This window comes from Salmo salar, chromosome 09 (assembly GCF_965601325.2).
Source record: "Salmo salar chromosome 09, fSalSal1, whole genome shotgun sequence".
Classification (NCBI taxonomy): Eukaryota; Metazoa; Chordata; class Actinopteri; order Salmoniformes; family Salmonidae; genus Salmo; species Salmo salar.
In genome coordinates, this window is record NC_138299.1 from 117,304,504 (window position 1) to 117,329,404 (window position 24,901).

The window sequence follows — 24,901 nt, forward strand, 5'->3', positions numbered from 1 at the left end:
TTTAGACCCTGTACTTTGTTGAAGCACCTTTGGTAGGCAGTGATTATAGCCTCAAGTCTCAGAGTTCAATCTTGGTTTCTTCAGACCAGAGAATCTTGTTTCTCATGGTCTGAAAGTACTTTAAGCGCCTTCTGGTAAATTCCAAGCAGGCTGTCATGTGCCTTTTACTGAGGAGTGGCTGCCATCTGGCCACTCTACCATAAATGCCTGATTGGTGGAGTGCTGCAGAGATGGTTGTCCTTCTGGAAGGTTCTCCACAGAGGATCTATGGAGCTGTCAGAATGACCATCGGGTTCTTGGTCAGCTCCCTGACCAAGGCCCTTCTCTCCTGATTCCTCAGTTTGGCCAGGCAGCCAGCTCTATAGAGTCTTAGTGGTTCAAAATGTCTTCCATTTTAAGAATGATGTGTTCTTGGGGACCTTCAATGCTGCAGAAATGTTTTGGTACCCTTCCCCAGATCTGTGCCTCAACACAATCCTGTCTCAGGGGTCTACAGCCAATTCCTTCAACCTTATGGCTTGGTTTTTGCTCTTTGCTCTGACATGCACTGTCAACTGTGGGACCTTATATAGACAGGTGTGTGCCTTTCCAAATCAGGTCCAATCAAGCGAATTTACCTCAGGTGGACTCCATTCAAGTTGTAGAAACATCAAGGATAACCAATGGAAACAGGATGCGCCTGAGCTCAATTTCGAGTCTCATAGCAAAGGGTCTGAATACTTATGTAAATAAGGTGTTTTACAATTTTAAGAAATGTCTAAAAACCTGTTTTAGCTTCGCCATTATGGGGTGTGTAGATTGCATTTCCCCCTCATGTCAGAATAAGGCTGTAACGTAACAAAACGTGGAACAAGTCAAGGGGTCTGAATGTATGTAAAAGTAAGAGACAAATGGAGTGAAAAGAGTTTATTATAATTAAGACAAAGCAACTCTGCCACAAAGGTTTTGCAATTTGGTTGAATAGTAGCTGCTCTTGGAAAGCATTGGTACTCATGACTTGGTCACCCTCTCTGGTGGTCATATTTGGTAATGTGCTCTACTTGTAACAAAACACTTATTTACACGTTACGGCATGCAAACTTGATTAAAGCTGAACTCCGTAGTAGCGGTAGTCAAAATTAACCAACTCGTTAGTTCTCACTTGAATTCTGAACGGTGCTGTGCCAGAATGACCACCAGAGCCCGGCGCGCTATATGGTTGGGAAAATGTTCCTCAGTCCAGAGATGGAATGTTTCGCTGTACTCCTAATTATCCCGAAAATATGAATGGCGAATCAAGAATATTGAAATATCACTAATTGTGTATTAAACTGCCCTTTGTCATCGTGCTAGGTTAGCTAAAGGTATATTAACTCATTGGCTTCAACAACACTTCGGTTGTGTTGTTGAATTCCTCCCGACACTCGCAGTCGTATTTTAATGGAATCCAACGGGCTGCTATAGCATTAGCTAGCCAGCATGCTGACAACAACGGCCCGCGTTCTGGCATAGCACCATTCCGACTCAAGAGAGAAATGAACGAGTCTCATTTGGTCTACAGTAGCGGGAAAGGGTGCCAAAGAGGTGCCACCTCGTTGTTTTTGTGTCCGAGCTCAGAAACGTGGAGCAGCATAGGGGGGAAATGCAGTACATATTGATGTTGTGCTCTTCTGTCGCGCATTATATCCGAGGGGGGAAAAAAGTGTGTCAATAACTTGGTTGTTTCATCCTTGCGGATTGCAGCTTTAAGTGTTATTTCAATTGGATTTATTTTCTTCTTTTTTTAAAGAAGCGCGAGGTACAAAATAAGAAAGGACCGGATTGTAAAAATACTATAGCAACCTTAGTTCAACGACCAGTGACCTCGTCAAGACCCCATTGGTGTCAAAAGTGGGATAGTGTTGTTGAAAACATGACTGACCGGATCTGAGGCACAGTTCGTTTTCCATTATCCAAGAAAGTTATGAATCTCATTACTTGATGCTTGAGGACATTTTGTTTGCTACTTTTCTGATTTTGGGGGGCAGAAAATTGAAGAGGGGCATCCGTTAAACAATTAATAAACTGTGTATGTCCTTATCAATCATTACAAAAAAATACAAAACTTTAGAAAAAGAACAACCATGTGATAGTATAATGGAATGCCCATTTCTACAGGATTCCTTGCGGCTGGCATTTTCCTGCGATTTTCTTGGAGCACTCCAATAGAGCGTTGTGAATGTCTTTGGCGCAGGAGATCTGTGACTTGATCATGCTGAGGTACTGTGAGTAGGACAGGGACTCTGTCTGTACGGTGTCAGGCTTGGTGGCTGTTGGGACCAGGTTAGGAGAGTGCTTGGCACTGTCAATGCTCTGGGATAAGCACTCATAGGCAAGCCGCTATGGGGGAAAGAAAAGAGTAATAGTGAGCAGATAACCAGGCTGCCAGCTTTATCAATGTATAAACTATGCTGTATGTTATGGTGAATGATGCTCGGTACTCTAAAAGCCAAATAGAAAGATGTGTAATAATAAGAGGTGGTGAACAATTTCATTTTGTGTGTGCCTCACTAAGCAGAGTTCCAGCTGATCGCACAGGGCATAAAACTCTTCCAGACTCTTGTCAAACCGCTGTACACTGGCATCACTGCTCTTTCTGAAACACAAAGGCATTAGGAAAGATGTGCATCTCCAGCTCCAGAAAAAAACACTTAGATGTGTGTGTGCCATTGAGCGTTAGGGAAAAAGGGTACTTACATGCCATTGTCAATTGATGTATTATGTCCCATATTTAAAGAGGCAATCTTCATGACATTCTAGACAGAAAACAATGCTTAGTTATCCTATATTTGATGTAGCTACATTTTGCAATAGCTGTAAGCATAATATTGTATTATTATGCAAACATATTCCATTAAAAAGCATTATCGCCCTACTCCCTGTCTCTGACCACTATTTGCAGCTCAACTTAAAAGGTAGTCATAAAAAATATTGCCTAGTCAGATCATTACTACTCTTCCAGATGGCTGATGGGCATTATTATTTAGGTAGTGTAAAGCGTAACACAGACAATTTGACCAACCTTTACTTGTCGATACGACAACGCATTGCTAGTTGCAGATGGTTCATTTGAAAAATGCTGTTATTAAATAATAATTGCTCCATGAACTAATCAAGAATGTGTACTCCGCCATCTTGTACATTTAAAATCTTCTCTCATTGAGACATGCGAGTCTCCACCCCAAAGTTCTGCATGTCATGAGTGACTCAGAAATATTGAATGCAGTGGTTGAATTGGGCCAGGTCCTAGACCTGCACTTATGATCCAAATTAGAGCCAGGTGGGGCTCTTGCACCTTTGGTAATGATAATTTTGAATATAATGAAAAAGTGTTGTCCACATTTAATATTTCCTCAGCCAACAACACGAGTAATCAACAGCAGACATTTAACATTTCCTGCGCCCCAGACGCACAGAGGTCTAAGGCACTGCATCTCAGTGTTTTCAAATTGCGAGCGGCACAGGGAGAAAAACACGCACGCCCAGTTGTTGGAAAAACACTTTTGAAAGCAGTTTAATTGCCACTTAACAGAGCAGGATCAGCTTTCTATTCTACTTACATTTATTCCTCAAATGCCAGTTGGACCATTTTAAAAGCAGGGTTTTTAGCAGCAACATGGATTAGGCGCATAGCAATCACCAATGGCGTTGAATGCATTGTCGGAGATCTGAGCTGACTCTAACATGGGTTAGTTGCTAGCCCTTCTCATGACACCAATGGATGCATTGGAACGCTGTATCACAACCCATAGTGCGGCGCACAATTTGCCAACGTCGTTAGGGTTTGGCCGGGGTAGGCCGTCATTGTAAATAAGAATTTGTTCTTAATTGACTAGCCTAGTTAAATAAAATATGAAGGATTGATTGAACTCTAAAGCTGGGCAAGGCTTGAGCTAGTCAGCTGGCTACATCCTTGGCTGAGTGCCCCCCGCACCTCCAGAATTAACCACTGGTTGAATGACACTCAATCAATGAGAAGATTTGAAAGACAGATTGCAGCGTACGAAGGATCGCCAAGTAAAGGTTTTTCGAAAATGCACTTTTCCCCCTCTGTGTGGCAGTGAAGAGACCAGACTGACTAGCCCTTGTTACCAGCTCATGTAAACAAAACGTGGAGTACCTGGAGGCTCTCTTTTAATTGTGGAATAAGCATTTTGAATCGATGAACTGGGTCGAAATCTTGCTGTTGACTCAACTGCTGTTGTTGAAGTGTAGCAGCTTGCTGCATTCCAACTTGTGGAATCGGTCCACCGGGTTGTTGCTGCGCTGCCATTTTGGTAAACTTCTTCGGTGAAATTTTTACGGGGGACTACATCCTTTCATTGTGCGTTGCCGCCACCTACTGGGTGGGGTGAAAACTGAAACTTTAACCCCAAAGAGAAATAGTCATGGAGTCGTTTTGGATACTTTTTTAGGCACTCTTTTCGTTGGACAAAGCCTATGAGGAAAATTAATGGCGTTTTTGTAGGATTTTGGGATAAACGCCTTAAATAAGGTATGTGGTAAACACAGTCTTCGATCTTAAACGTTTTGTTCTATGAGATAATCAGCTAACCTCACTTTGTGAATTTATGTAACAAAAACAAATATTTCATAAAGGTCATGTTAACTGACTGCTATTATCTCATAGAACAAAGCGTATAAAATCTATGCCTGTGTTAACCTCAGACCTTATTTTTTCAGTGTTAATTCCAAAACCATATTCTTTCCCCATAGGGATGGCCGAATGAACCAGAGGTAATGTATTTCTGGTAAGGACTAAATATACACTGCTCAAAAAAATAAAGGGAACACTAAAATAACACATCCTAGATCTGAATGAATGAAATAATCTTATTAAATACTTTTTTCTTTACATAGTTGAATGTGCTGACAACAAAATCACATAAAAATAATCAATGGAAATCCAATTTATCAACCCATGAAGGTCTGTATTTGGAGTCACACTCAAAATTAAAGTGGAAAACCACACTACAGGCTGATCCAACTTTGATGTAATGTCCTTAAAACAAGTCAAAATGAGGCTCAGTAGTGTGTGTGGCCTCCACGTGCCTGTATGACCTCCCTACAACGCCTGGGCATGCTCCTGATGAGGTGGCGGATGGTCTCCTGAGGGATCTCCTCCCAGACCTGGACTAAAGCATCCGCCAACTCCTGGACAGTCTGTGGTGCAACGTAGCGTTGGTGGATGGAGCGAGACATGATGTTCCAGATGTGCTCAATTGGATTCAGATCTGGGGAACGGGCGGGCCAGTCCATAGCATCAATGCCTTCCTCTTGCAGGAACTGCTGACACACTCCAGCCACATGAGATCTAGCATTGTCTTGCATTAGGAGGAACCCAGGGCCAACCGCACCAGCATATGGTCTCACAAGGGGTCTGAGGATCTCATCTCGGTACCTAATGGCAGTCAGGCTACCTCTGGCGAGCACATGGAGGGCTGTGCAGCCCCCCAAAGAAATGCCACCCCACACCATGACTGACCCACCGCCAAACCGGTCATGCTGGAGGATGTTGCAGGCAACAGAACGTTCTCCACGGCGTCTCCAGACTCTGTCACGTCTGTCACATGTGCTCAGTGTGAACCTGCTTCATCTGTGAAGAGCACAGGGCGCCAGTGGCGAATTTGCCAATCTTGGTGTTCTCTGGCAAATGCAAAACGTCCTGCACGGTGTTGGGCTGTAAGCACAACCCCCACCGTCTGTTTCTGACCGTTTGAGCAGACACATGCACATTTGTAGCCTGCTGGAGGTCATTTTGCAGGGCTCTGGCAGTGCTCCTCCTGCTCCTCCTTGCACAAAGGCGGAGGTAGCGGTCCTGCTGCTGGGTTGTTGCCCTCCTACGGCCTCCTCCACGTCTCCTGATGTACTGGCCTGTCTCCTGGTAGCGCCTCCATGCTCTGGACACTACGCTGACAGACACAGCAAACCTTCTTGCCACAGCTCGCATTGATGTGCCATCCTGGATGAGCTGCACTACCTGAGCCACTTGTGTGGGTTGTAGACTCCGTCTCATGCTACCACTAGAGTGAAAGCACCGCCAGCATTCAAAAGTGACCAAAACATGAGCCAGGAAGCATAGGAACTGAGAAGTGGTCTGTGGTTACCACCTGCAGAACCACTCCTTTATTGGGAGTGTCTTGCTAATTGCCTATAATTTCCACCTGTTGTCTATTCCATTTGCACAACAGCATGTGAAATGTATTGTCAATCAGTGTTGCTTCCTAAGTGGACAGTTTGATTTCACAGAAGTGTGATTGACTTGGAGTTACATTGTGTTGTTTAAGTGTTCCCTTTATTTTTTTGAGCAGTATATTTGCTACAAGTGAAAAACATACCATAACTTATCGGTTGTAGTGACCAGATAGTCAAGTGGCTTCTCTATCAATTAAAATAAACATCTCTTAAATGGAAGGCAGTCAGGAGGCAAGAGCAGGTGGCACCATTCTAGCCAATGAGAGGGCAGATGTGTGTGCACAACTCTTTTTTTCTCAAAGTTGCCAGGATATCCGACTTATGTCAATACACTTGCAACACCCTAAGCATTATGTAGCGAATAAGCAATGACATTTTTTGTTAACCAATTAAAGTACCACATTATGTGTCATAATACCCAAAAAACCTAGCAGTCAAACAGGGAACTGGTTCCAATTGTTTTTCCACCATTCTTTTTTCCCATAGCAGATTTTAGAACCAATTAAAAGAAGGGCTGTCTTCTGTGAAAGCTTAACCTGGCGTAACGTTTTGATAATCATGCACAGTCAAAAGTATTCAGACATTTTTACAAATGTTGCAATAAAGCCTTATTCTAAAATGTATTCAATATTTTTTATCCTTATCAATCTACACACAATAATACCCCATAATGAAAAAGCAAAAACAGGTTTAGAATTTTTGGCAAATGTATAATAAAAAATAAAAAAAGATCACATTTACATAACTATTCAGACCTTTTACTTAGTACTTTGTTGAAGCACCTTTGGCAGCGATTACAGCCTTGAACCTTCCTGTGTATGATTCTACAAGTATGGCACACCTGTTTTTGGGGAGTTTCTCCCATTCTTCTCCGCAGATCCTCTCAAGCTCTGTTAGGTTGGAAGGGGAGCATTGCTGCACAGCTATTTTCATGTCTCTCCAGAGATGTCCGGGCTCTGGCTGGGCAACTCAAGAACATTCAGAGACTTGTCCCGAAGCCACTCCTGCGTTGTCTTAGCTGTGTGCTTAGGGTCGTTGTCCTGTTGGAATGTCAACCTTTGCCCCAGTCTGAGGTCCTGTGCAGGTTTTCATCAAGTACTTTGATCCGTTCATCTTTCCCTCAATCCTGACTAGTCTCTCAGTCCCTGCCACTGAAAAACATCCCCACAGCATGATGCTGCCACCACCATGCTTCACCGTAGGGATGGTGCCAGGTTTCCTCCAGACGTGACACTGGGCATTCATGGCCAGAGTTCATCAGAGCTCAATTTTGAGTCTCATAGCAAAGGGTCTGAATGCTTTTGTAAATAAGGTATTTCTGGGGTTTTTTTTGTACATTTGAAAGGAAAAAAAGTTTTTGCTTTGTCATTATGGGGTATTGTGTGTAGATTGATGATGCACTGTAAATCTCTCTTGGACCAGGTGACTTATTAATATTGGCCTGTATAGACACCCAACAAATTCATTGCTAATTAGCTGCTAATGTGGCTATCAATCAGAACTACAGATGCCATCATGATCTGGACGATACTGCCAAATTGAGGTAAAGCTAAGAATCTCTGGATGAACTATCTAATGTTAGGTAAATGACTAAATGTATTTAAATGGACAATTCTGTGAACTGTCTTTGGCAAGATTTACATTTACACAATACCTGTTAGTAAAGTTGTCAACTACAGATGACGTGCAGGAGCTTGCATGGATTTGTAGTTTTGCATACTGTCTACTTTAATGCTAATTTGCATTTTCGAATCTAAGATTAAATAGAGCTGAATTATTGATAAATCACCTTTACATGGTTATCCTACACGAAACACAACCATTATTTTTAAGTGTTTCTAAAAATCCCCTCTGGTAAAAATGTATGGTGGAAAAAACATTGGAACCATTTCCCTGTTTGACCGCTAGGTGTTATGGGTATTAATGACACCCCGCTGTGGGGATTTATTCAAGACTCGCTCATTGACCTCCTTACAAATACTCCTTGCTAGGTAAGCGAAAAAGACGAAAAACGTAACCTGCTGGGGAGGCCAGATTTCGGACCAAGTTATCCCTCTCGCCTTTTCCACTCTGAATATACTCAATGATAATACGTAAACTTAAAAAAATAATAATAAATGCTCAGTCTTATTCAAATGTTTTCTCAGATCCCTACACAGGCTCTGGGGCCTTTTTGTCAACTTTCAAATCCAGCGAGAACATCAACTACCGGTATCATACTCTCACGCCTTCCAAAATAAAAGTCGGTTTCCACTCGTTACCACAGCCACACAGTCAAAATTGGCTATATCGTAAAAAGGGGTGAAAAAAATAAGCTTTTGCTCTTAATCAAAGTGTAGGGTTAGCCATAAAGTTGGGGTCTGGTTTAAAACGAGATTTTAAGAAGATAAATGGTAGAAATAGGCGGGGTTTATTACTTAGTGACAACAATAAAACGCCGTAGAGAAAGGAGAATCCTAGTAATTCGCTTTTGGCTTACTGCAACACAAATCTAAAATGGCAGGAGCTGATGGAGATGATTCTCTCTACCCCATCGCCGTGCTCATTGACGAGCTTCGTAATGAGGATGTGCAGGTAATCACAAATGCTGTGTTCATACGAGGTATTATATTGGTGGTGTTTTGTTTTACTCAAACATGTCTGATTTCAAAAAGGATAGCTACCTAACCGTACCTTACATCCCGAGGCCCCTTGCCTTGGCCTGTTCGTGAAGTCTGCCTGGCGCACCCAGTCTGGCTAACTAGATAGCTAACGTTAGCGTGTTTCTTGGTGTGATAAATATCAAACGGAATAGCTGCATGTCGTATTTAGTTACTGCCGTGTATAACTAACTGGTGTTAGCTAACGTTAACCAAGTGACCTAACGTTAGTAACTACCTAACGTTAGTTTGCTGGGCTACTGTATCACTATGCTAGTTAGCAGCTAACTACCTTAACTAGTTAATAAACGTCGTCTAACTAGGTGGTCAAATTCGCATGTTAACTTGCAGAGGCACCTATCTACTTTATTTTGTTACTGAAATATCAAAATGTACACTTAACACAACTTTACTGTAAACTCATGTCAATAGCTGCTAATGTTAACTACATAGCTTCCTTCCTTGTTGTACCCGTCGGTCATCCAGCTCCACCCTGGTAATGGTTGTGAGACTATCATTATTGTAACAAACTAGTTATCTAGGTAACTACTGACATGGTTAGTTATGTACTATATCTGCATCTTGCTTTGGTGTCGCTGAAATCATTTCAAAAACACCGATTTTCTATACACTAGTAAAAGGTTGTGTCATGTTCATAGGAAGGCATCTACATGGGAATGTGCTCACGTCTGAAATAGTATTTTTAGTTGGCCATACTGAAACGCTAAGATGGTTTTTATAGATAATGGTGGCATCTCTTGTAAGTTTCATGTAATAACATTACCTGGTATTGTCTACTTTCCAAGCTGCGACTGAACAGCATCAAGAAGCTGTCTACCATCGCACTGGCCCTGGGAGTGGAGAGGACCCGCACTGAACTCCTCCCCTTTCTCACAGGTACAGTGCATTCAAAGTATTCAGACCCCTTGACTTTTTCCACATTTTATGTTACAGCCTTATTCTAAAATGGATTAAATACATAATGTTCATCAATTTACACACCATACCCCATAATGACAAAGCGAAAACAGGTTTTTAGAAGTGTTTGAAAATGTAAAATAAATACCTTATTCACATAAGTATTCAGACCCTTTTCTCTGAGACTAGAAATTGAGCTCAGGTGTATCCTGTTTCCATTGATCATCTTTGAGATGTTTCTACAACTTGATTGGAGTCCACCTATGGTTAATTGATTGAAATGGATTTGGGAAGGCACACACCTGTCTAAGGTCCCACAGTGCATGCCAGAGCAAAAACCAAGCCTTCAGGTCGACGGAATTGTCCATAGAGCTCTGAGACAGGATTGTGTTGAGGCACAGATCTGGGGAAGGGTACCAAAACATTTCTGCAGGATTGAAGCTCCCAAAGAACACAGTGGCCTCCGTCATTACTAAATGAAATACGTTTGGAAACACCAAGACTCTTCCTAGAGCTGGCCAAACTGGGAAATCGGGGGAGAAGGGCCTTGGTCAGGGAGATGACCAAGAACCTGATGGTCACTCTGACAGAGGTCCTCTGTGGAGATGGGGGAGAACCATCCAGAAGGACCACCATCTCAGCAGCACTCTACCAATCAGGCCTTTCATGATAGTGGCCAGACGTAAGCCACTCCTCAGTAAAAGGCACATGATAGCCTGCTTGGAGTTTGCCAAAATAAGATTCTCTGGTCTGATGAAACCAATATTGGTTTGTGCCAAGATGCCAAATGTCATGTCTGGAGTAAACATGGCACCATCCCTATGGTAAAGCATGGTGGTGGCAGCATCATGCTGTGGGGATGTTTTTTAGCGGAAGGGACTGGGAGACTAGTCAGGATCGAGGGAAAGATGAACGGAGCAAAGTACAGAGTGATCCTTGAGGAAAACCTTCTCAGGACCTCTGACTGGGGAGAAGGTTCACCTTCCAACAGGACAACAACCCTAAGCACAAAGCCAAGACAACGCAAGATTGGCTTCGGGATAAGTCTCTGAATGTCCTTGAGTGGCCTAGCCAGAGCTCAGACTTGAACCCGATCAAACATCTTTGGAGAGCCCTGAAAATAGCCTTGCATCCAACCTAACAGCTTGAGAGGATCTGCAGAGAGGAATGGGAGGAACTCCCCAAATACAGGTGTGCCAAGCTTGTAGCGTCATTCTCAAGAATACTCTAGCCTTTAATCGCTGCCAAAGGTGCTTCAACAAAGTACTGAGTAAAGGATCTGAGTAGTTGTGTGAAAGTGATATTTCACTTTTATGAACTTGCAAAAATTTCTCTTATTTTTGCTTTGTCATTATGTGGTATTGTGTGTAGATTGAGGCCAGTGTCTGAATACTTTCCGAATGCACTGTATGTCCTAAAATTAAGACCCAAGTTAGAGCAATCATTATGAGTTGTCGCCCACCCTTTTAATTATGTTTCACACCTGACCTCTTGTAGACACCATCTATGATGAGGATGAGGTGCTTCTTGCCTTGGCTGAGCAGCTGGGCAACTTCACCATGCTGGTGGGAGGCCCTGAATATGTTCACTGTCTGCTGGTACGTATCTGTTGCAAACAAAATCTGTCCATGAGCATATAATGCATACAGATATGCAACAGACCTGACAACACCCTATTTTTACTTATCCAGTCAGCTACACATACGCACATTTATGTCCCTGTGTCTTTCTCTGCAGCCGCCGCTGGAGAGCCTGGCTACCGTGGAGGAAACGGTTGTGCGAGACAAGGCGGTAGAGTCTCTGCGTAAGATCTCCCAGGAGCACTCTCCTGTGGACCTGGAGGTGCACTTTGAGCCCCTGGTGAAGAGGCTGGCCAGTGGTGACTGGTTCACCTCCCGCACCTCCGCCTGTGGCCTGTTCAGCGTCTGCTACCCCCGCGTGTCCAGCACCGTCAAGGCTGAAATACGCCAGTGAGTAGCTATATCAGGCGGGATATAGCTTAGACCTGATTAACTAAGATTCCAATGGGATTGAAATATTAGAGGTGCTGACATTACTTTCTCATATCAGGGGTCCAATGCACCCACCTTCTGTAGTCACATACTAGCCTTGCAGGCCCAAGTCAATCAAATTGGGATGATTAACTACAGTCTTCTGTAGAGCCAATCCAATGGATTTATGGTCTGACGGTGGGCGGGGTGTCCTCTCCACAGGCATTTCCGCACTCTGTGCTCAGATGACACTCCCATGGTGCGCCGCGCCGCAGCGTCCAAGCTTGGGGAATTCGCCAAGGTTCTGGAGCTGGACTATGTCAAGAGTGACATCATCTCCCTCTTCACCGCACTGGCCTCTGATGAGCAGGTACATGCATGTACTGGAAACACGCACACGGGGTGTCCTGTAACATTGCGGTGGGAAGTGCGTGGAATTCTTCCAGCCATTTGCTAAATCGAATGGCTTGTTGCCAATGGAAATATCATGGCCATACAAATTAGATGTTTTTGAATGGGGATGGATGAATATTGAATGGGCTTAGAACAGTCATATTTCAGTGACTTCAATAGGTTGCCCCAACTGGGACTCAAAACCAGGTCTAGCTATTGTTAACCCAACGCCTCAGCAGTTACACCATGAAATCCGGCCCATGGGGAATTGCGTGTTCCCTCTATGCATTTCTATGGTGTTGCGACAGTATTTTATTAAATTGGTACAGAATCGGTAATAATCCCATGGTCGTCGTCCCCCACCCACCTGTAGGACTCAGTGCGCCTGCTGGCCGTGGAAGCTTGTGTGAGCATCGCCTCGCTGCTGCCCCAGGAGGACCTTGAGACCCTGGTGATGCCCACCCTGCGCCAGGCCGCCGAGGATAAGTCCTGGAGGGTCCGCTATATGGTGGCTGACAAGTTCTCTGAGGTCAGCATGTGGAAACATTGATGTGTTGCATGTAGCCATAATGGATGAAAAATATTTGCTGCTTTACTGAACCTGGAATGGATGTAATGGGGGGCTGATATTCAGTGCTTCACATATGGTCACTTTAAAACTGCCTATCAGTAAAAATGTTGTGCCAAATTGAGAGATTTGGCAGATGCAATTGCTCAAATTTTTGTCTAGGAGGAGTTATATTTTCAGTGCATTACTGTATTGAACTTAAGTAATACAATCCAAGGGGGAGTAGAGTAGAGTGGACATGGATAGCAGGACAGTTATGGGGGCCTGTAATGTTCATAGTCCCCCAGCGTAGAATGTTCTTATTGTTTTATTTACCACTTACATTCACTACACTAATCCATTGATTTCTAGCCCATATGACCTCTTGTCATTTAGTATACAATGGGTCATATTGCCACTGTTTCATAATGTTATAGAAGTTCAGTCAATCAATATAAAAGCTTTCAGGCAACCTCTCACAAATTAAAGCTTAGCAATGTTTTTTTTTTGTGCACCACACTTACTGAAAGGTCTTCTACCACTTTCTCCCTTGCGACCATGAACTTTGGTAGCGTATGTTCCCTACCCAAAATCCCATTAGATTAGTGTGTTGATCAACAAATCAGAGCAAGTTTAAAAGGGGGATGGTCAGAGCCGTAGATGGAGAGCTCTGCTGCATGTTAATGGCCATGCCCGTAGTTTGTGGTAGAAGTTCCCTCAACCAATTTAAGTTGGCAGGAAACATCCACACAAATTAAAGCCTGGCAATGGCAAATCGTTGTGTGCACTTCCCCCTTGCTATTATGGACTTTGTAGCCTGTGTGTTCCCAACTTGAATCCCATCAGTTAAGTGTGTTGGTTATGGAGTCTCACACACAGGTTTAGTGGTGGGTGTTAAATGCCTTGTCTCTGACTCCAGCTCCAGAAAGCAGTGGGCCCAGAGATCACCAAGAACGACCTCGTCCCAGCCTTCCAGAACCTGCTCAAGGACTGTGAGGCTGAGGTCCGATCCGCTGCCGCCAAAAAGGTCAAGGGTGAGTGTCAGGATGCTATCTGCCAGTCATAAAGCCTATGTTGAAATAATGGTTTGAATGAGAAGCTTTTACCGTCTAATATACCACGGTATTTACAATCCCCATTTCTGTCCTCAGAGTTTTGCGAGAACCTTCCAGAAGACAGCAGAGAGACCATCATCATGACTCACATTTTGTCCTGTGTCAAGGTAAAAAAAAGTCACTGTTCACTTTTATCCCTTTTTTATTCTGCTAACTTACGTATGCAGGTTTCTTTGACCTGTCAATTTCTCACTCGATGGAAGTAATTCTGAGCACCCATGACTCACGAAGGGGCCAAAACAAAATCACTTGTCTAAAAAATAAAAGATGTTGTGTTCTGAAGTCTCGACAATAACGCATGTCAATCAATTTCTTGTGTGCGGAAGTAGCAGATATTTTTACACCCACAAATCAATTTTTAGCATGAGTGTCTGTACTGAGGTGTTAAACTGAGGAACTGGTTGTTTTTGACTGTACTTTCTATACGTGAGCCATGAGGATATGGTGCTTTTGTAGGTTGGGGTCTATGGCTAGATGAGGAGTTGTGCTCAGTATAGCCTTTGGACAGCAGGGGGCACTGTTGTATTCTAAATTACTTCCAAACCACCACATCATTCCTATTCTGTCGAAGTGTTGGAACTCACTGGTTGGTTCCTGAGTTTAAATAATACCCTTTTATTTAGAAAATATATTTTGTTGGGGAAAAACATCTCTTCTAGGAACATCCCCAACCTATAAAATAAATGCTTTCACATTTTAGTTATTTAGCACATGATCTTATCCAGAGCGACTTACTGTAGTGCATACATTTTCCTAATCCCCCCCCCCCCCGTGGGAATCGAACCCACAACCCTGGTGTTGCAAGCGCCATTCTCAACCAACTGAGCCACACAGGACAATTCAGTGCCGGGTCAGCTTGAGTAAATTGATGATTCATTTCAACACAGAGGCTAGTTTCTACCCCTCTATTTTAAAATACCAGATTTGCTGTCACTGTCCACTGCAATATCTGACTCTTTCTCCTCTGACAGGAACTGGTGTCTGACACCAGCCAGCACGTGAAGTCTGCCCTGGCCTCTGTCATCATGGGCCTGTCCACCATCCTGGGTAAAGACAACACAGTGGAGCACCTGCTGCCTCTGTTCCTGGCCCAGCTCAAGGATGAGGTAACACCAGTCACTACTGCTCCTACTCGTTCTATTCATTAAGTACCAAATGGGTGGGGGGGACTGCCTGAACTTGGAGAAATGTCTCACGTGTCTAGTCTGATAACCCTCTTAATATCCTCTAATGCTATTGACCTGGTGCAGGATCAGATGTACCTGGCTGGCTCCCTACCGGAGTAAAAACCTAGGGATGACCCATATAGGGTTTGAACCTTTTCCCTGGTGACATTTGTTCTAGTGGTGCTAGGCTATTTGATGTGATTTTTAGTGACGTGTGGTTTATTTCTGACATATCCTTCCTAAATGTAACGTGTATCACATGTAAAATCCTGTTGAAGCATTAGCCGACACATTTACGTATCTCTGGTGGCTTATTAATACCAGAGTGGAAGGTTTGGGTAGATGAGGGAAATTGCCCTGACAGCCTTCCTATTAAAAGATGTTCTAGTTTGCCTCGCAGACAAAGCTGACTTGACAGGGTTTATGTCATAAAGGATTACAGTCAGAACGGACAACCGAGGTGCGAAACACCCCAAATGACTCACGGATATAAAAAAATATCTGTATTCTTCAATATTTCTACTCCAAATGTTTAGTATCTCAGCTGGCTGGTATCTCTGTCATCTCCTATTAGGGTCACAAAATGCTTGATGTGAAATCTGTGTGCACATTCTGAGGCTAAGAATCAAGGGACTGGCGTAAGGTCTTTGGCAATTCGTTTAGCCTTTGTTGCTAATGTCATGTCGAGATTGGAGCCAAGATAGGCATCATTATAAGCAGATGGGGATGCAATAGCTGTCACAATGATTTTTTTCCACTTTTTAAGACCGCTTGAAATAAAATGGCTTTCATTCTTAAAGGAAGACAGACATATGAAATGTAATTGTCCCCACAACTTAAACAAGAGATCCCTCTCTCTTGTCCTGCAGTGCCCTGAGGTGCGCCTCAACATCATCTCCAACCTGGACTGTGTCAACGAGGTGATCGGCATCCGCCAGCTCTCCCAGTCGCTGCTGCCTGCTATCGTGGAGCTGGCCGAGGACGCAAAGTGGAGGGTCCGCCTGGCCATTATCGAGTATATGCCCCTGTTGGCCGGACAGCTGGTGAGTCAGCGGCTGCATCCCCAAACGGCGCCCTATTCCCTACATGGTGCTCTACTTGTAACTAGAGCCCTTGCACCCTTTTCCCTATATAGTGCAAAACTTTTGATCAGAGCCCCCTCCAGTCCCACCTCAGAAGACCTGTCACATCCTCCCTTCCCCCTAATCACACATCTGTCTGTGGCCTACATCTGCCTCGTGCCATGCATATGTGCTCGTCACTAATATCATCCATGAATTTGTAAAAAAGAGCTATGCAGATTGTAAGTAATTCGGATAGCTTTATTTTTGCTTTCTGAGAACTACATTTTTGGTTGAATTGGAACCCTATTCAATAATAATGTTGCTTAATGTTTGGATATGAAAATGTTTTAGAAAAGTATTCTCTCCTAATCGCTCTTCTCCAGGGAGTGGAGTTCTTTGATGAGAAGCTGAACACCCTCTGCATGGCATGGCTCATTGACCACGGTAAGACCACTTTTCAATGCATTTGTCCTCTGTGCGCTTAGTCAGTAGTTGGTGTCCTCTCCATTGGACAGAGGTGGGGTCACGTCCCAGAAGGATCGTGTCCCATGCTGCTCTCTAAGCTCTCACTGCTTCCCTCCTCCCATGCATCCTATGTGGTTTGTGGGGCAGAGATGGAGACTCGTCAGGCTGCAGCTCTCTCTAAGCCTCACGGCTGTGCCAATGACAAAGGTCTGATGACAACCCAGTGACTTAGACTGGGAGAAGCCAAATTCTCTCTCCTTAATTGCATGCTGCCCTCCTCTGTAGCTGAGATGGATAGAATGGGAAAACTACTGCAGTAGTCTGCAACCCAAATGGCACCATATCCCCTATATTGTGCACTACTTTATTTTTTTTTATTTAACTAGGCAAGTCAGTTGTGATATAGCCTGGAATTGAACCAGGGTCTGTAGTGACACCTCTAGCACTGAGATGCAGGGCCTTAGACCGCTGCGCCTCTCGGGAGTCCAATACCCATAGGGCTCTAATAAAAAGTAGTGCACTATATAGGCAATCGGGTGCCAATTAGGATACAAACCATACTGTAATACACCGTAACAGGAAGGCATTTGGATATGAGCAAATCAGCTATTTTATGCAGTAGCCTTTTCTGTTAAGTTAAATTCAATGTTGTATTGAGTAGAGATGTGACTATCAGGGACAGGTTTTTGTGCAGAATGTATAGAATACGGGAACAGGCATCCTGGGGGGGTGGGACAGACCCTGGTTATCACGATACCGGTGATACTTGGCCTGTTATCACATTGTTGGTATTGTAACAACCCCACTCTGAAAATAGGCACATCTAGCAGTTTACATATTTTTGGTCTTTTGAATGCGCTGGTTTGATTTGCATGTGATATGGAGACCTTGTTGGCTTCGTCTCTTCGCTCTGCCTTTAATGTCAGCAGAATGTATTTTTTACCTGCTCCCTTTTTTAGATTGTTCTTGAGACGGGTTGGTCGTTTAGCAACAAAACCGTTGCTTGCCCAACTAGGGGTCAAATCTGGTGGGGACTCTGGTTTAGACTGTTGACTGTATTTAGTCTCCAAATGTTTATTGGAACATAAATACATTTACACAATGAGCACTTGTCTCTCAAACATTGTTACAGTTGTTGGTTAGCTTGCTAACTAATGTTTGCCATATTAGCTTAGACGTGAGTTTCCCTTCGTTTTTTTTCAGTAGCGGTGGCAAAGTTAACGTGGAGGACACGTAGTGCTGTCTCTGACCGACATGTTATGCTTTCTTGACAGCAGAGATTATTTGTTTTCAAGCCAATTTTCTGCAGTTCAACACATTTTGCCATGGGGCTGAGAGAAAATGTGAAGTTTTTGCAATTGCTTATGCCCAGTTGTGCTATCTGAGTTACTCAAATACCAATTTCAGATAGAAGATGTGGTATATTACCTGGAAAAATAAAAATACACACACACACACCAGTCAAGCTTGGACACCTTCTCATTCAAGGATGTTTATTTTTAATATTTTCTACATAGTAGAATAATAGTGAAGGTATGACAACTATGAAATGACTCATGGAATCATGTAGTAACCAAAAAAGTGTTCCTCAAAATATATTTGAGATTCTTCAAAGTAGCCACCCTTTGCCTTGACAGCTTTGCACACTCTTGGCATTCTCTCAACCAGCTTCATGAGATGGTCACCTGGAATGCATTTCAATTAACAGGTGTGCCTTGTTAGTTTGTGGAATTCCTTAATGCATTTGAGCCAATCGGTTGTGTTGTGAGAAGGTGGGGGGGAATACAGAAGATTTGATAAAAGACCAAGTCCATATTATGGCAAGAACAGCTCAAATAAGCAAAGAGAAACGACAGTCCATCATTACTTTAAGACATGAAGGTCAGTCAATCCGGGAAAATGTCAAGAACTTTGAAGTGCAGTTGCAAAAACATCCAAGTGCTATGATAACTCTCTCATGAGGACCTCCACAGGAAAGGAAGACCCAGAGTTACCTCTTCCGCAGAGGATAAGTTCATAAGTTACCAGCCTCAAATTGCAGACCAAATAAATGCTTCAGTTCAAGTAACAGACATCTCAACAGCAGCTGTTCAGAGGAGACTGTGTGAATCAGGCCTTCATGGTCGAATTGCTTCAAACAAACCACTTCTAAAGGACACCAATAAGAAGAGACTTGCTTAGGCCAAGAAACACAAACAATGGACATTAGACCGGTGGAAATCTGTCATTTGGTCTGATGAGTCAAAGTTTGAGATTCCTGGTTCCATCCGCCGTGTCTTTGTGAGACGCAGAGTAGGTGAACGGATCTCCGCATGTGTGGTTCCCACCGTGAAGCATGGAGGAGGTGGTGTGTCGGGGTGCTTTGCTGGTGACACGGTCAATGATTTATTTGGAATTCAAGGCACATTTAACCAGCATGGCTACCATAGCATTCTGCAGCGATATGCCATCCCATCTGGTTTGCGCTTAGTGGACGATCATTTGTTTTTCAACAGGACAATGACCCAACACACCCCCAGGCTGTGTAAGGGCTATTTGACCAAAAAGATGAGTGATGGAGTGCTGCATCAGATGACCTGGCCTCCACAATCACCCGACCTCAACCCAATTGAGATGGTTTGGGATGAGTTGGACCGCAGAGTGAAGGAAAAGCAGCCAACGTGCTCAGCATATGTGGGAACTCCATCAAGACTGTTGGAAAAACATTCTAGGTGAAGCTGGTTGAGAGAATGCCAAGAGTGTTAAGGTTGGCTACTTTGAAGAATCTCAAATGTAAAATATATTTTGATTTACCACCTTACTTTTTTCTCTTTTGGGGGGGGGGGGGGGGGGGGGTTTACTACATGATTCAATGTTATTTCATAGTTTTGATGTCTTCACTATTTTTCTACAATGTAGAAAATAGTAAAAATAAAGAACCCTTGAATGAGTAGGTGTCCAAACTTTGGACTGGTACTATGTTTTTGACCCCCTCATTGACCACTTTCTTGCAGGTATATCCATTTTATGCATATCAGTGAGTACCTGGCAAATTTGGAGTGGGGAGGGGTGTTTGCATTTCACATTTATGCTAATTGAATATAGGGGAAGTACTGCATAACATCTGTCAAAACAAGACATGGTATCAACACAACGAGCTGGACCGAGAGCCACCTACGATTCCTGTCTTAGTCAGCAACAATGACGAGAAGCTGCAATCTGACCGTTCATAATCATTATCAGCCAACCTGTACATAAAGCCTTCAACAGCAAGATTGCATCTCTTTTGGCCTATCACATACATTTTATACTAAACAGTACGTTCAAAGTAGTATGATTAGCACACAGTATGTAGTTTTAGTAAGAAGTTGGTAAGACTGATTTTTGGACACGGCCAGTGTCACACAGGTTTTAATATCCCATTGTGGCTCCACAGGCTATTGGCATGGTTCTTCTAACCACAACGTGGTTCTCTAGCAGTCTGTTTATGTCTGTATTAGGGGCCAAATAGGGTTCGGTTAATCAGTGGTTTAGAAATGTGTTGTACCCAGGCCCCCTGGTCTCCCACTCTTTGTCCAACAGCTAGTATCGATTATCAGGCTTGTGTGTACCCAGATGTCAAGTCACTGTATTCTGGGCACAATTGAGTGTTTTCAGCAGTTCTGCAGTCACTAGCCTCTTTAGCCATGTTTACTGATGGACATGTTTTCCATGCGAATGGGATTTTTGCCAATATTTATTTGTTACAAGGCAAACAAACTGACAATAATCCAAAGATGGCTGCCAAACTGGAATGGGAAGAGCTCAAAAGAACCAAGAATCCTGGCAAACATTTAAGGGCTGGGTATTCAAGGTTTTTACTGAGTATTGTACTGACTGCCTACTCTTGTAGAGTTTCGATGTATAAATTGAACTTTGATCTGTATAATTGAGTTTTGTACACATTTTCTTTTTTGGTAAGATTGCCATTTCAATTGAGAAATGCTTGTCAATAGGTCTACCTAGTTCAATTAATATTATAGTGTCAGGGCTTTCCTTTACCAAAATAGCTTTTTTTTCCCTCCTGACAACTACAACAAATATACTACTAGTCCTAATTTCTATCTAGTTCTACAGGCCAAGGTCTCTAAGCGTGTTTGTGTTGTCGACAGTATACGCGATCCGCGAGGCAGCCACCTGTAACTTGATGAAGCTGGTGGAGAAGTTTGGAGCCGAGTGGGCCCAGAACACCATCGTGCCCAAGGTGCTGGGTATGGCCAACGACCCCAACTACCTGCACAGGATGACCACCCTCTTCTGCATCAATGTGAGTCCTCCTGACCTTCACACCACACATAAACCCTCAGAGACCATAGGCTTATACTAAGATGGAAGCTAGATCTACTCAGGTTTTTATAAAGCTAGCCATATTACCAAGGTGGATATTGATCATGTAGCTGCCACCAAATAAAGTGGTTTGTACCTTCGCGTGCATGTCACACGTGGGTAGATGAACGCCAAACTATTCATTGAGTTGACGCTGAACCATCAATCCATGGGCGAGTCAATGCCACATTTTCACTTTTGCCGAAATCAACAGGAAAGAAGATCTTACAAATTTTGCAGGCTATGGTGTAAAATAGGATATTAGAAGTGGGTATTTTATTACGTATCATTAGTGCATTGAAAAGCACAATGCACAAACGGTTCCCCCCCCATCAATAAAATGATTGTATTAAGTCATACAAATGTTTTACTGTGCGTGAACTTTCAAATAAATGCTGTCACACTAAATGTGTGATGTGTATTTTATTACTATTAACACATTTGATTCATAAAATATTGAATCGGTCGTCTTCCTCAAATTAAGCGGATGACGCAATCTTTGAGAAAGGGAGGGAATCTGATTTCAGTGGTCCTCACCTCGCGGCTCTGTCATTTCATTCAGGGTAAGTGGAGTTAGCGGTCTGCCCTGGAGCAGGTTAGTTATGAAGGATTCTTTGCATAGAAATGTACCTGGCTAAAAGGTGAGACACTTTCGTATGACCGGTTATCCCGCGTTAAACTCAGTTGACCAAAGTTACCTCGCTTACCTTTTAAACCTGATTCGTAGTATAGAGCTCATGTCATTAAACCTCAGATGGATTTAAACCAAGCCATTTTTGAAAAACGTTTGTTTTTAAACTAAATCATACTGTTTTATCATGACTTATTTTACATCCTGATATTTTAGGCATTTATCAGATGCTCTTATCCAGAGCAACTTAGTCACTTGTCTAACAATCATTTGTTTATGCGTTGTTGGTTTCCGTGCCATCCACCCCAGTCGCTGTCTGAGGCCTGTGGCCAGGACATCACCACTAAGCATATGCTGCCCGTGGTCCTCAAGATGTCCAACGACCAGGTGGCCAATGTGCGCTTCAATGTGGCCAAGTCCCTCCAGAAGATAGGCCCTGTCCTGGACAGCAGGTAGGTCCTCATCCACCACAAAGCCCTCGTTCATATCGTTCAGGCATACCTGAACAACCATCTCCAATGAATTGTACACAGTCTACATCAGGGTTGTGTTCAGTAGGCACAAAATGGGAGAAAATATTTTGAAACGGAGGAGGCTCTTGCTTGAACTGGTCCAGTAAGGATGCTCATTTGTTATTCCGTCACAGTATGTTTTGCGTCTATTGAACATGACCCAGATGTCCATGCTTAATTCTAGCACTCGGCTAATCCATTATGGCATGGGAGTGTGGGGAAAAGGAGTGCTTTGTCTGAAACCTTTTATTTTCCTCAGTGCCCTGCAGACCGAGGTGAAACCGGTCCTGGAGAAACTAGCCACAGACACCGATATGGATGTTAAGTACTTTGCCCAGGAAGCTATACGTGGTAAGTATAGTACACTGTCCATCTTCTATGAAGTCTCCTCATAGGGCCACGTTCAGTTTGGCACGTTGTGGAACGTTGCTGATATAAATGTCCTTAGAGTTGCCGTAAGTCCTTGTGCTACATGTCAAAGAAGCATGTTTGTTAGGCTGTTTCTATATTATGTATATCTGAGTATTCCACAATGTTATGCCCTGCTGAATGTGTTGCCCAATGTGAACGTTAGTCCCTCTTGTCATTCTTCTGATTCAGTCTGTTTTCCCCATAGTTCTGGCCCTGGCATAAACCAACTCAAGCTTGGCTATCCAGAGGAAACAAAAACCCAAGATGGCACGACATTGAACACTTTTCACAATATATTTATTGATGTTGAAGAGGAAATGGTGATGTATGGAGAATTAATGGCGCCTATTAACATCTATTGTTCTTTTTCTTTACTCCGAAAATAAAATGTCCAAGAAAAGCGCAGGCTTCTAATTTCCCCTCGCTGTAAATCTTTTGCGTTTCCAAGTGTGATGAAACATGCATTTAAGCACAGTATGCTGACCACTGTGCATAAGTAACATTGCTGGTTTGACCCACACATTCCTCCCCGTACATACATAGCCGTTGACTGTAACGTTACTATTAGCACGGCCCCTTTCGCTGCCACGTTTCTCTGTACGAAGCACCCAGAACACGCAAGCCATCTCTTGGTTGCTTGTCTAAGTGCTAGACACATGCTATTGCTGCAGCAGATGGTGAGGAAGGCTGTTTTATTTGCTTGTGAAGAACCGCAAGGCTAAGGCACCCACAGATTTGTTTACATGTGCTGCTTCCTCTCCTGGGACATTTCTCATGTATTCAGAAAAGCTGTTGTGCAGCACCCCATCCTCTTTTTCTGTCCTGTGTCCACAATGAATTATGGTTTAATTCGTTTGAGAACATTGGGTGTGGATTACTCATTTCTATCTAGACTTAAGGGGATACTTTGATTTTGGCAATGATGCCCTGTATCTACTTCCCCGGAGTTAGATGAACTTGGGCATACCATTTTTTTGTGTGTCCAGTATGAAGGTAGTTTCATGAGCCAAAGTGAACTAACGCTAGTTAGCAACTTCGTTCAAACTGCACACCGAGACAAATGGTATCCACAGGTCTGTTTGTTTGACGCAGGGGGGAACAGTGGGAGAATTTGTCCACAATCTCTCTTGCTATATTGCTCTTAATTGTTGTGCCAATTACTGATGAGCAATGTTTTTTGGTTTTTTTTGCAAGTTTTCATAAGGTTTAACTCTTGATTGTCCTAATGTTTTCTGTTCTCTAAAGACAAGGCATCATTCCTCAGTTAAACAAGGCTGGCCACTACAGCTAAAATGACCGGAGCACTAAGAACAGGGCTCTGTGTAGGTGGTTGCATAAATGTTTTATAGAATGATTTGGTCAATTACGGTCAAAAGAAACTCATTGTCTCCCTCCCCATTTCCCATCGTTCTCTTAAATAAATAAACCTTGATTTTTCTCATATCATGAAGACCCCACTTTGGTTTTTATTGAAGTCTCTTCACAATTGTGATGCTGTACTTTTATCTTGAACTGAATAAAGTAATATAAAGATTTGGCTGTTTACTGATTTTTCTTTTACTCTAGAAACCATACAATATAAACTTTTCCATTTTATTGTTGTAGTTGTTTAGTTGTCTGCACACCCAAGGAGTTTACAGATTTTTGCTACCTTAAAGGTAGTCAGCGAAATGATGTTGCACAGAAGCACCGTAATGAGTAAGATTAAAGACTACTCCAGTGGTGGATTTAGGTATAGGCGACTTGGGCAGCCGGCCAGGGCCACATCTTGCCGAAGGCAGCACGGGGAGCCCGCACAATTCTGAATGGTGACATTTGCGCAATCGGTTTTCTATCGCTCATTTGCACGTCACATCAATGATATGTCACCTTGTGGGACTGAGTCAATTAACCTTGTCGGAGTGGGTGCCCTGATTCTAGTTTGAGCTAGGCAGGCTACTGCCTGGGAAGGTCTCCTACTCAGAAGTTCGAGATGGGGCCGGGGTAGGTTGACCTCAGAACTCTGCTTGAAGCCCGAGGTACTGTAGGGTGAGCGGGGGAATCTATCAAATTGTGCACCTAACTTTGTACAGTACTAATGCAATTAGTAAAATCAGTCATACTACGAAATGCTACCAAATAAACCACCATTCATAATACTGTGAATATATAGTTTCGGACATATTTTTAAATGTATTTTCTGGTTTGTGCGAAATTGTTAAGAGTAATATAAAACCAGTCTGCACACAGGTGAATTGATTTAGTCTTGAATCTTGGTTGACCATGTTGGGGGATGGGTAATGTATTGATGCTCGAGTGCCAAATCAACACAAATGGATAAGAAAAGGTATAATCCATCAGGTGCCCAGTTTAGGAAAGAGAAATGTGCAAAAGATAAAGGTATGCAGCCATGACGTCTCTTTATGAGTATAATATGATGCATGTAATGAAACAGGCTAACACATAAGTGTTATACTAGCCTATGTTGCTTGCTATGCTATTACACATACAGC

The 24,901-nt window shown here is 43.1% G+C and overlaps 2 protein-coding genes across 3 annotated transcripts; one reads left to right on the forward strand and one right to left on the reverse strand.

Annotated features, from left to right (window-relative positions):
• Positions 1–893: 893 nt before the first annotated feature.
• Positions 894–9,714, reverse strand: LOC106612459 (mediator of RNA polymerase II transcription subunit 29). Of its 2 annotated transcripts, none has more exons than XM_082956149.1 (4): positions 9,637–9,714; positions 2,716–2,774; positions 2,530–2,614; positions 894–2,358 (listed from the first exon to the last, which is right to left on the reverse strand). In XM_082956149.1, the coding sequence occupies exons 1-4, from the start codon at positions 9,691–9,693 to the stop codon at positions 2,131–2,133; spliced, it is 429 nt and encodes a 142-aa protein (XP_082812275.1). In that variant the 5' UTR covers positions 9,694–9,714; the 3' UTR covers positions 894–2,130. The 2 variants fall into 2 exon arrangements, with proteins under 2 accessions (XP_082812275.1, XP_014069079.1); XM_014213604.3 differs by lacking the exon at positions 9,637–9,714 and adding an exon at positions 4,139–4,337.
• Positions 8,459–23,944, forward strand: LOC106612458 (serine/threonine-protein phosphatase 2A 65 kDa regulatory subunit A beta isoform). Its single transcript, XM_014213603.3, has 15 exons — positions 8,459–8,787; positions 9,659–9,749; positions 11,268–11,368; positions 11,508–11,740; positions 11,984–12,131; positions 12,528–12,683; positions 13,621–13,735; positions 13,853–13,923; positions 14,788–14,922; positions 15,852–16,025; positions 16,430–16,490; positions 20,642–20,796; positions 21,796–21,938; positions 22,258–22,349; positions 22,615–23,944. Exons 1-15 carry the CDS (start codon positions 8,710–8,712, stop codon positions 22,629–22,631), a joined length of 1,770 nt encoding a protein of 589 aa, XP_014069078.1. The 5' UTR covers positions 8,459–8,709; the 3' UTR covers positions 22,632–23,944.
• Positions 23,945–24,901: the final 957 nt, after the last annotated feature.

Excerpts from the sequence above, each read along its gene's own strand:
- LOC106612458 (XM_014213603.3), top strand. The coding sequence starts at position 8,710 with ATGGCAGGAGCTGATGGAGATGATTCTCTCTACCCCATCGCCGTGCTC. Across the intron at positions 12,684-13,620 it reads TGGCTGACAAGTTCTCTGAG|CTCCAGAAAGCAGTGGGCCC; the intron begins GTCAGCATGTGG and ends CTCTGACTCCAG. Across the intron at positions 21,939-22,257 it reads GGCCCTGTCCTGGACAGCAG|TGCCCTGCAGACCGAGGTGA; the intron begins GTAGGTCCTCAT and ends TATTTTCCTCAG.
- LOC106612459 (XM_014213604.3), bottom strand. The coding sequence starts at position 4,291 with ATGGCAGCGCAGCAACAACCCGGTGGACCGATTCCACAAGTTGGAATG. Across the intron at positions 2,775-4,138 it reads AATTAAAAGAGAGCCTCCAG|AATGTCATGAAGATTGCCTC; the intron begins GTACTCCACGTT and ends TTTTCTGTCTAG. Across the intron at positions 2,359-2,529 it reads ATCAGCTGGAACTCTGCTTA|CGGCTTGCCTATGAGTGCTT; the intron begins GTGAGGCACACA and ends TTTCCCCCATAG.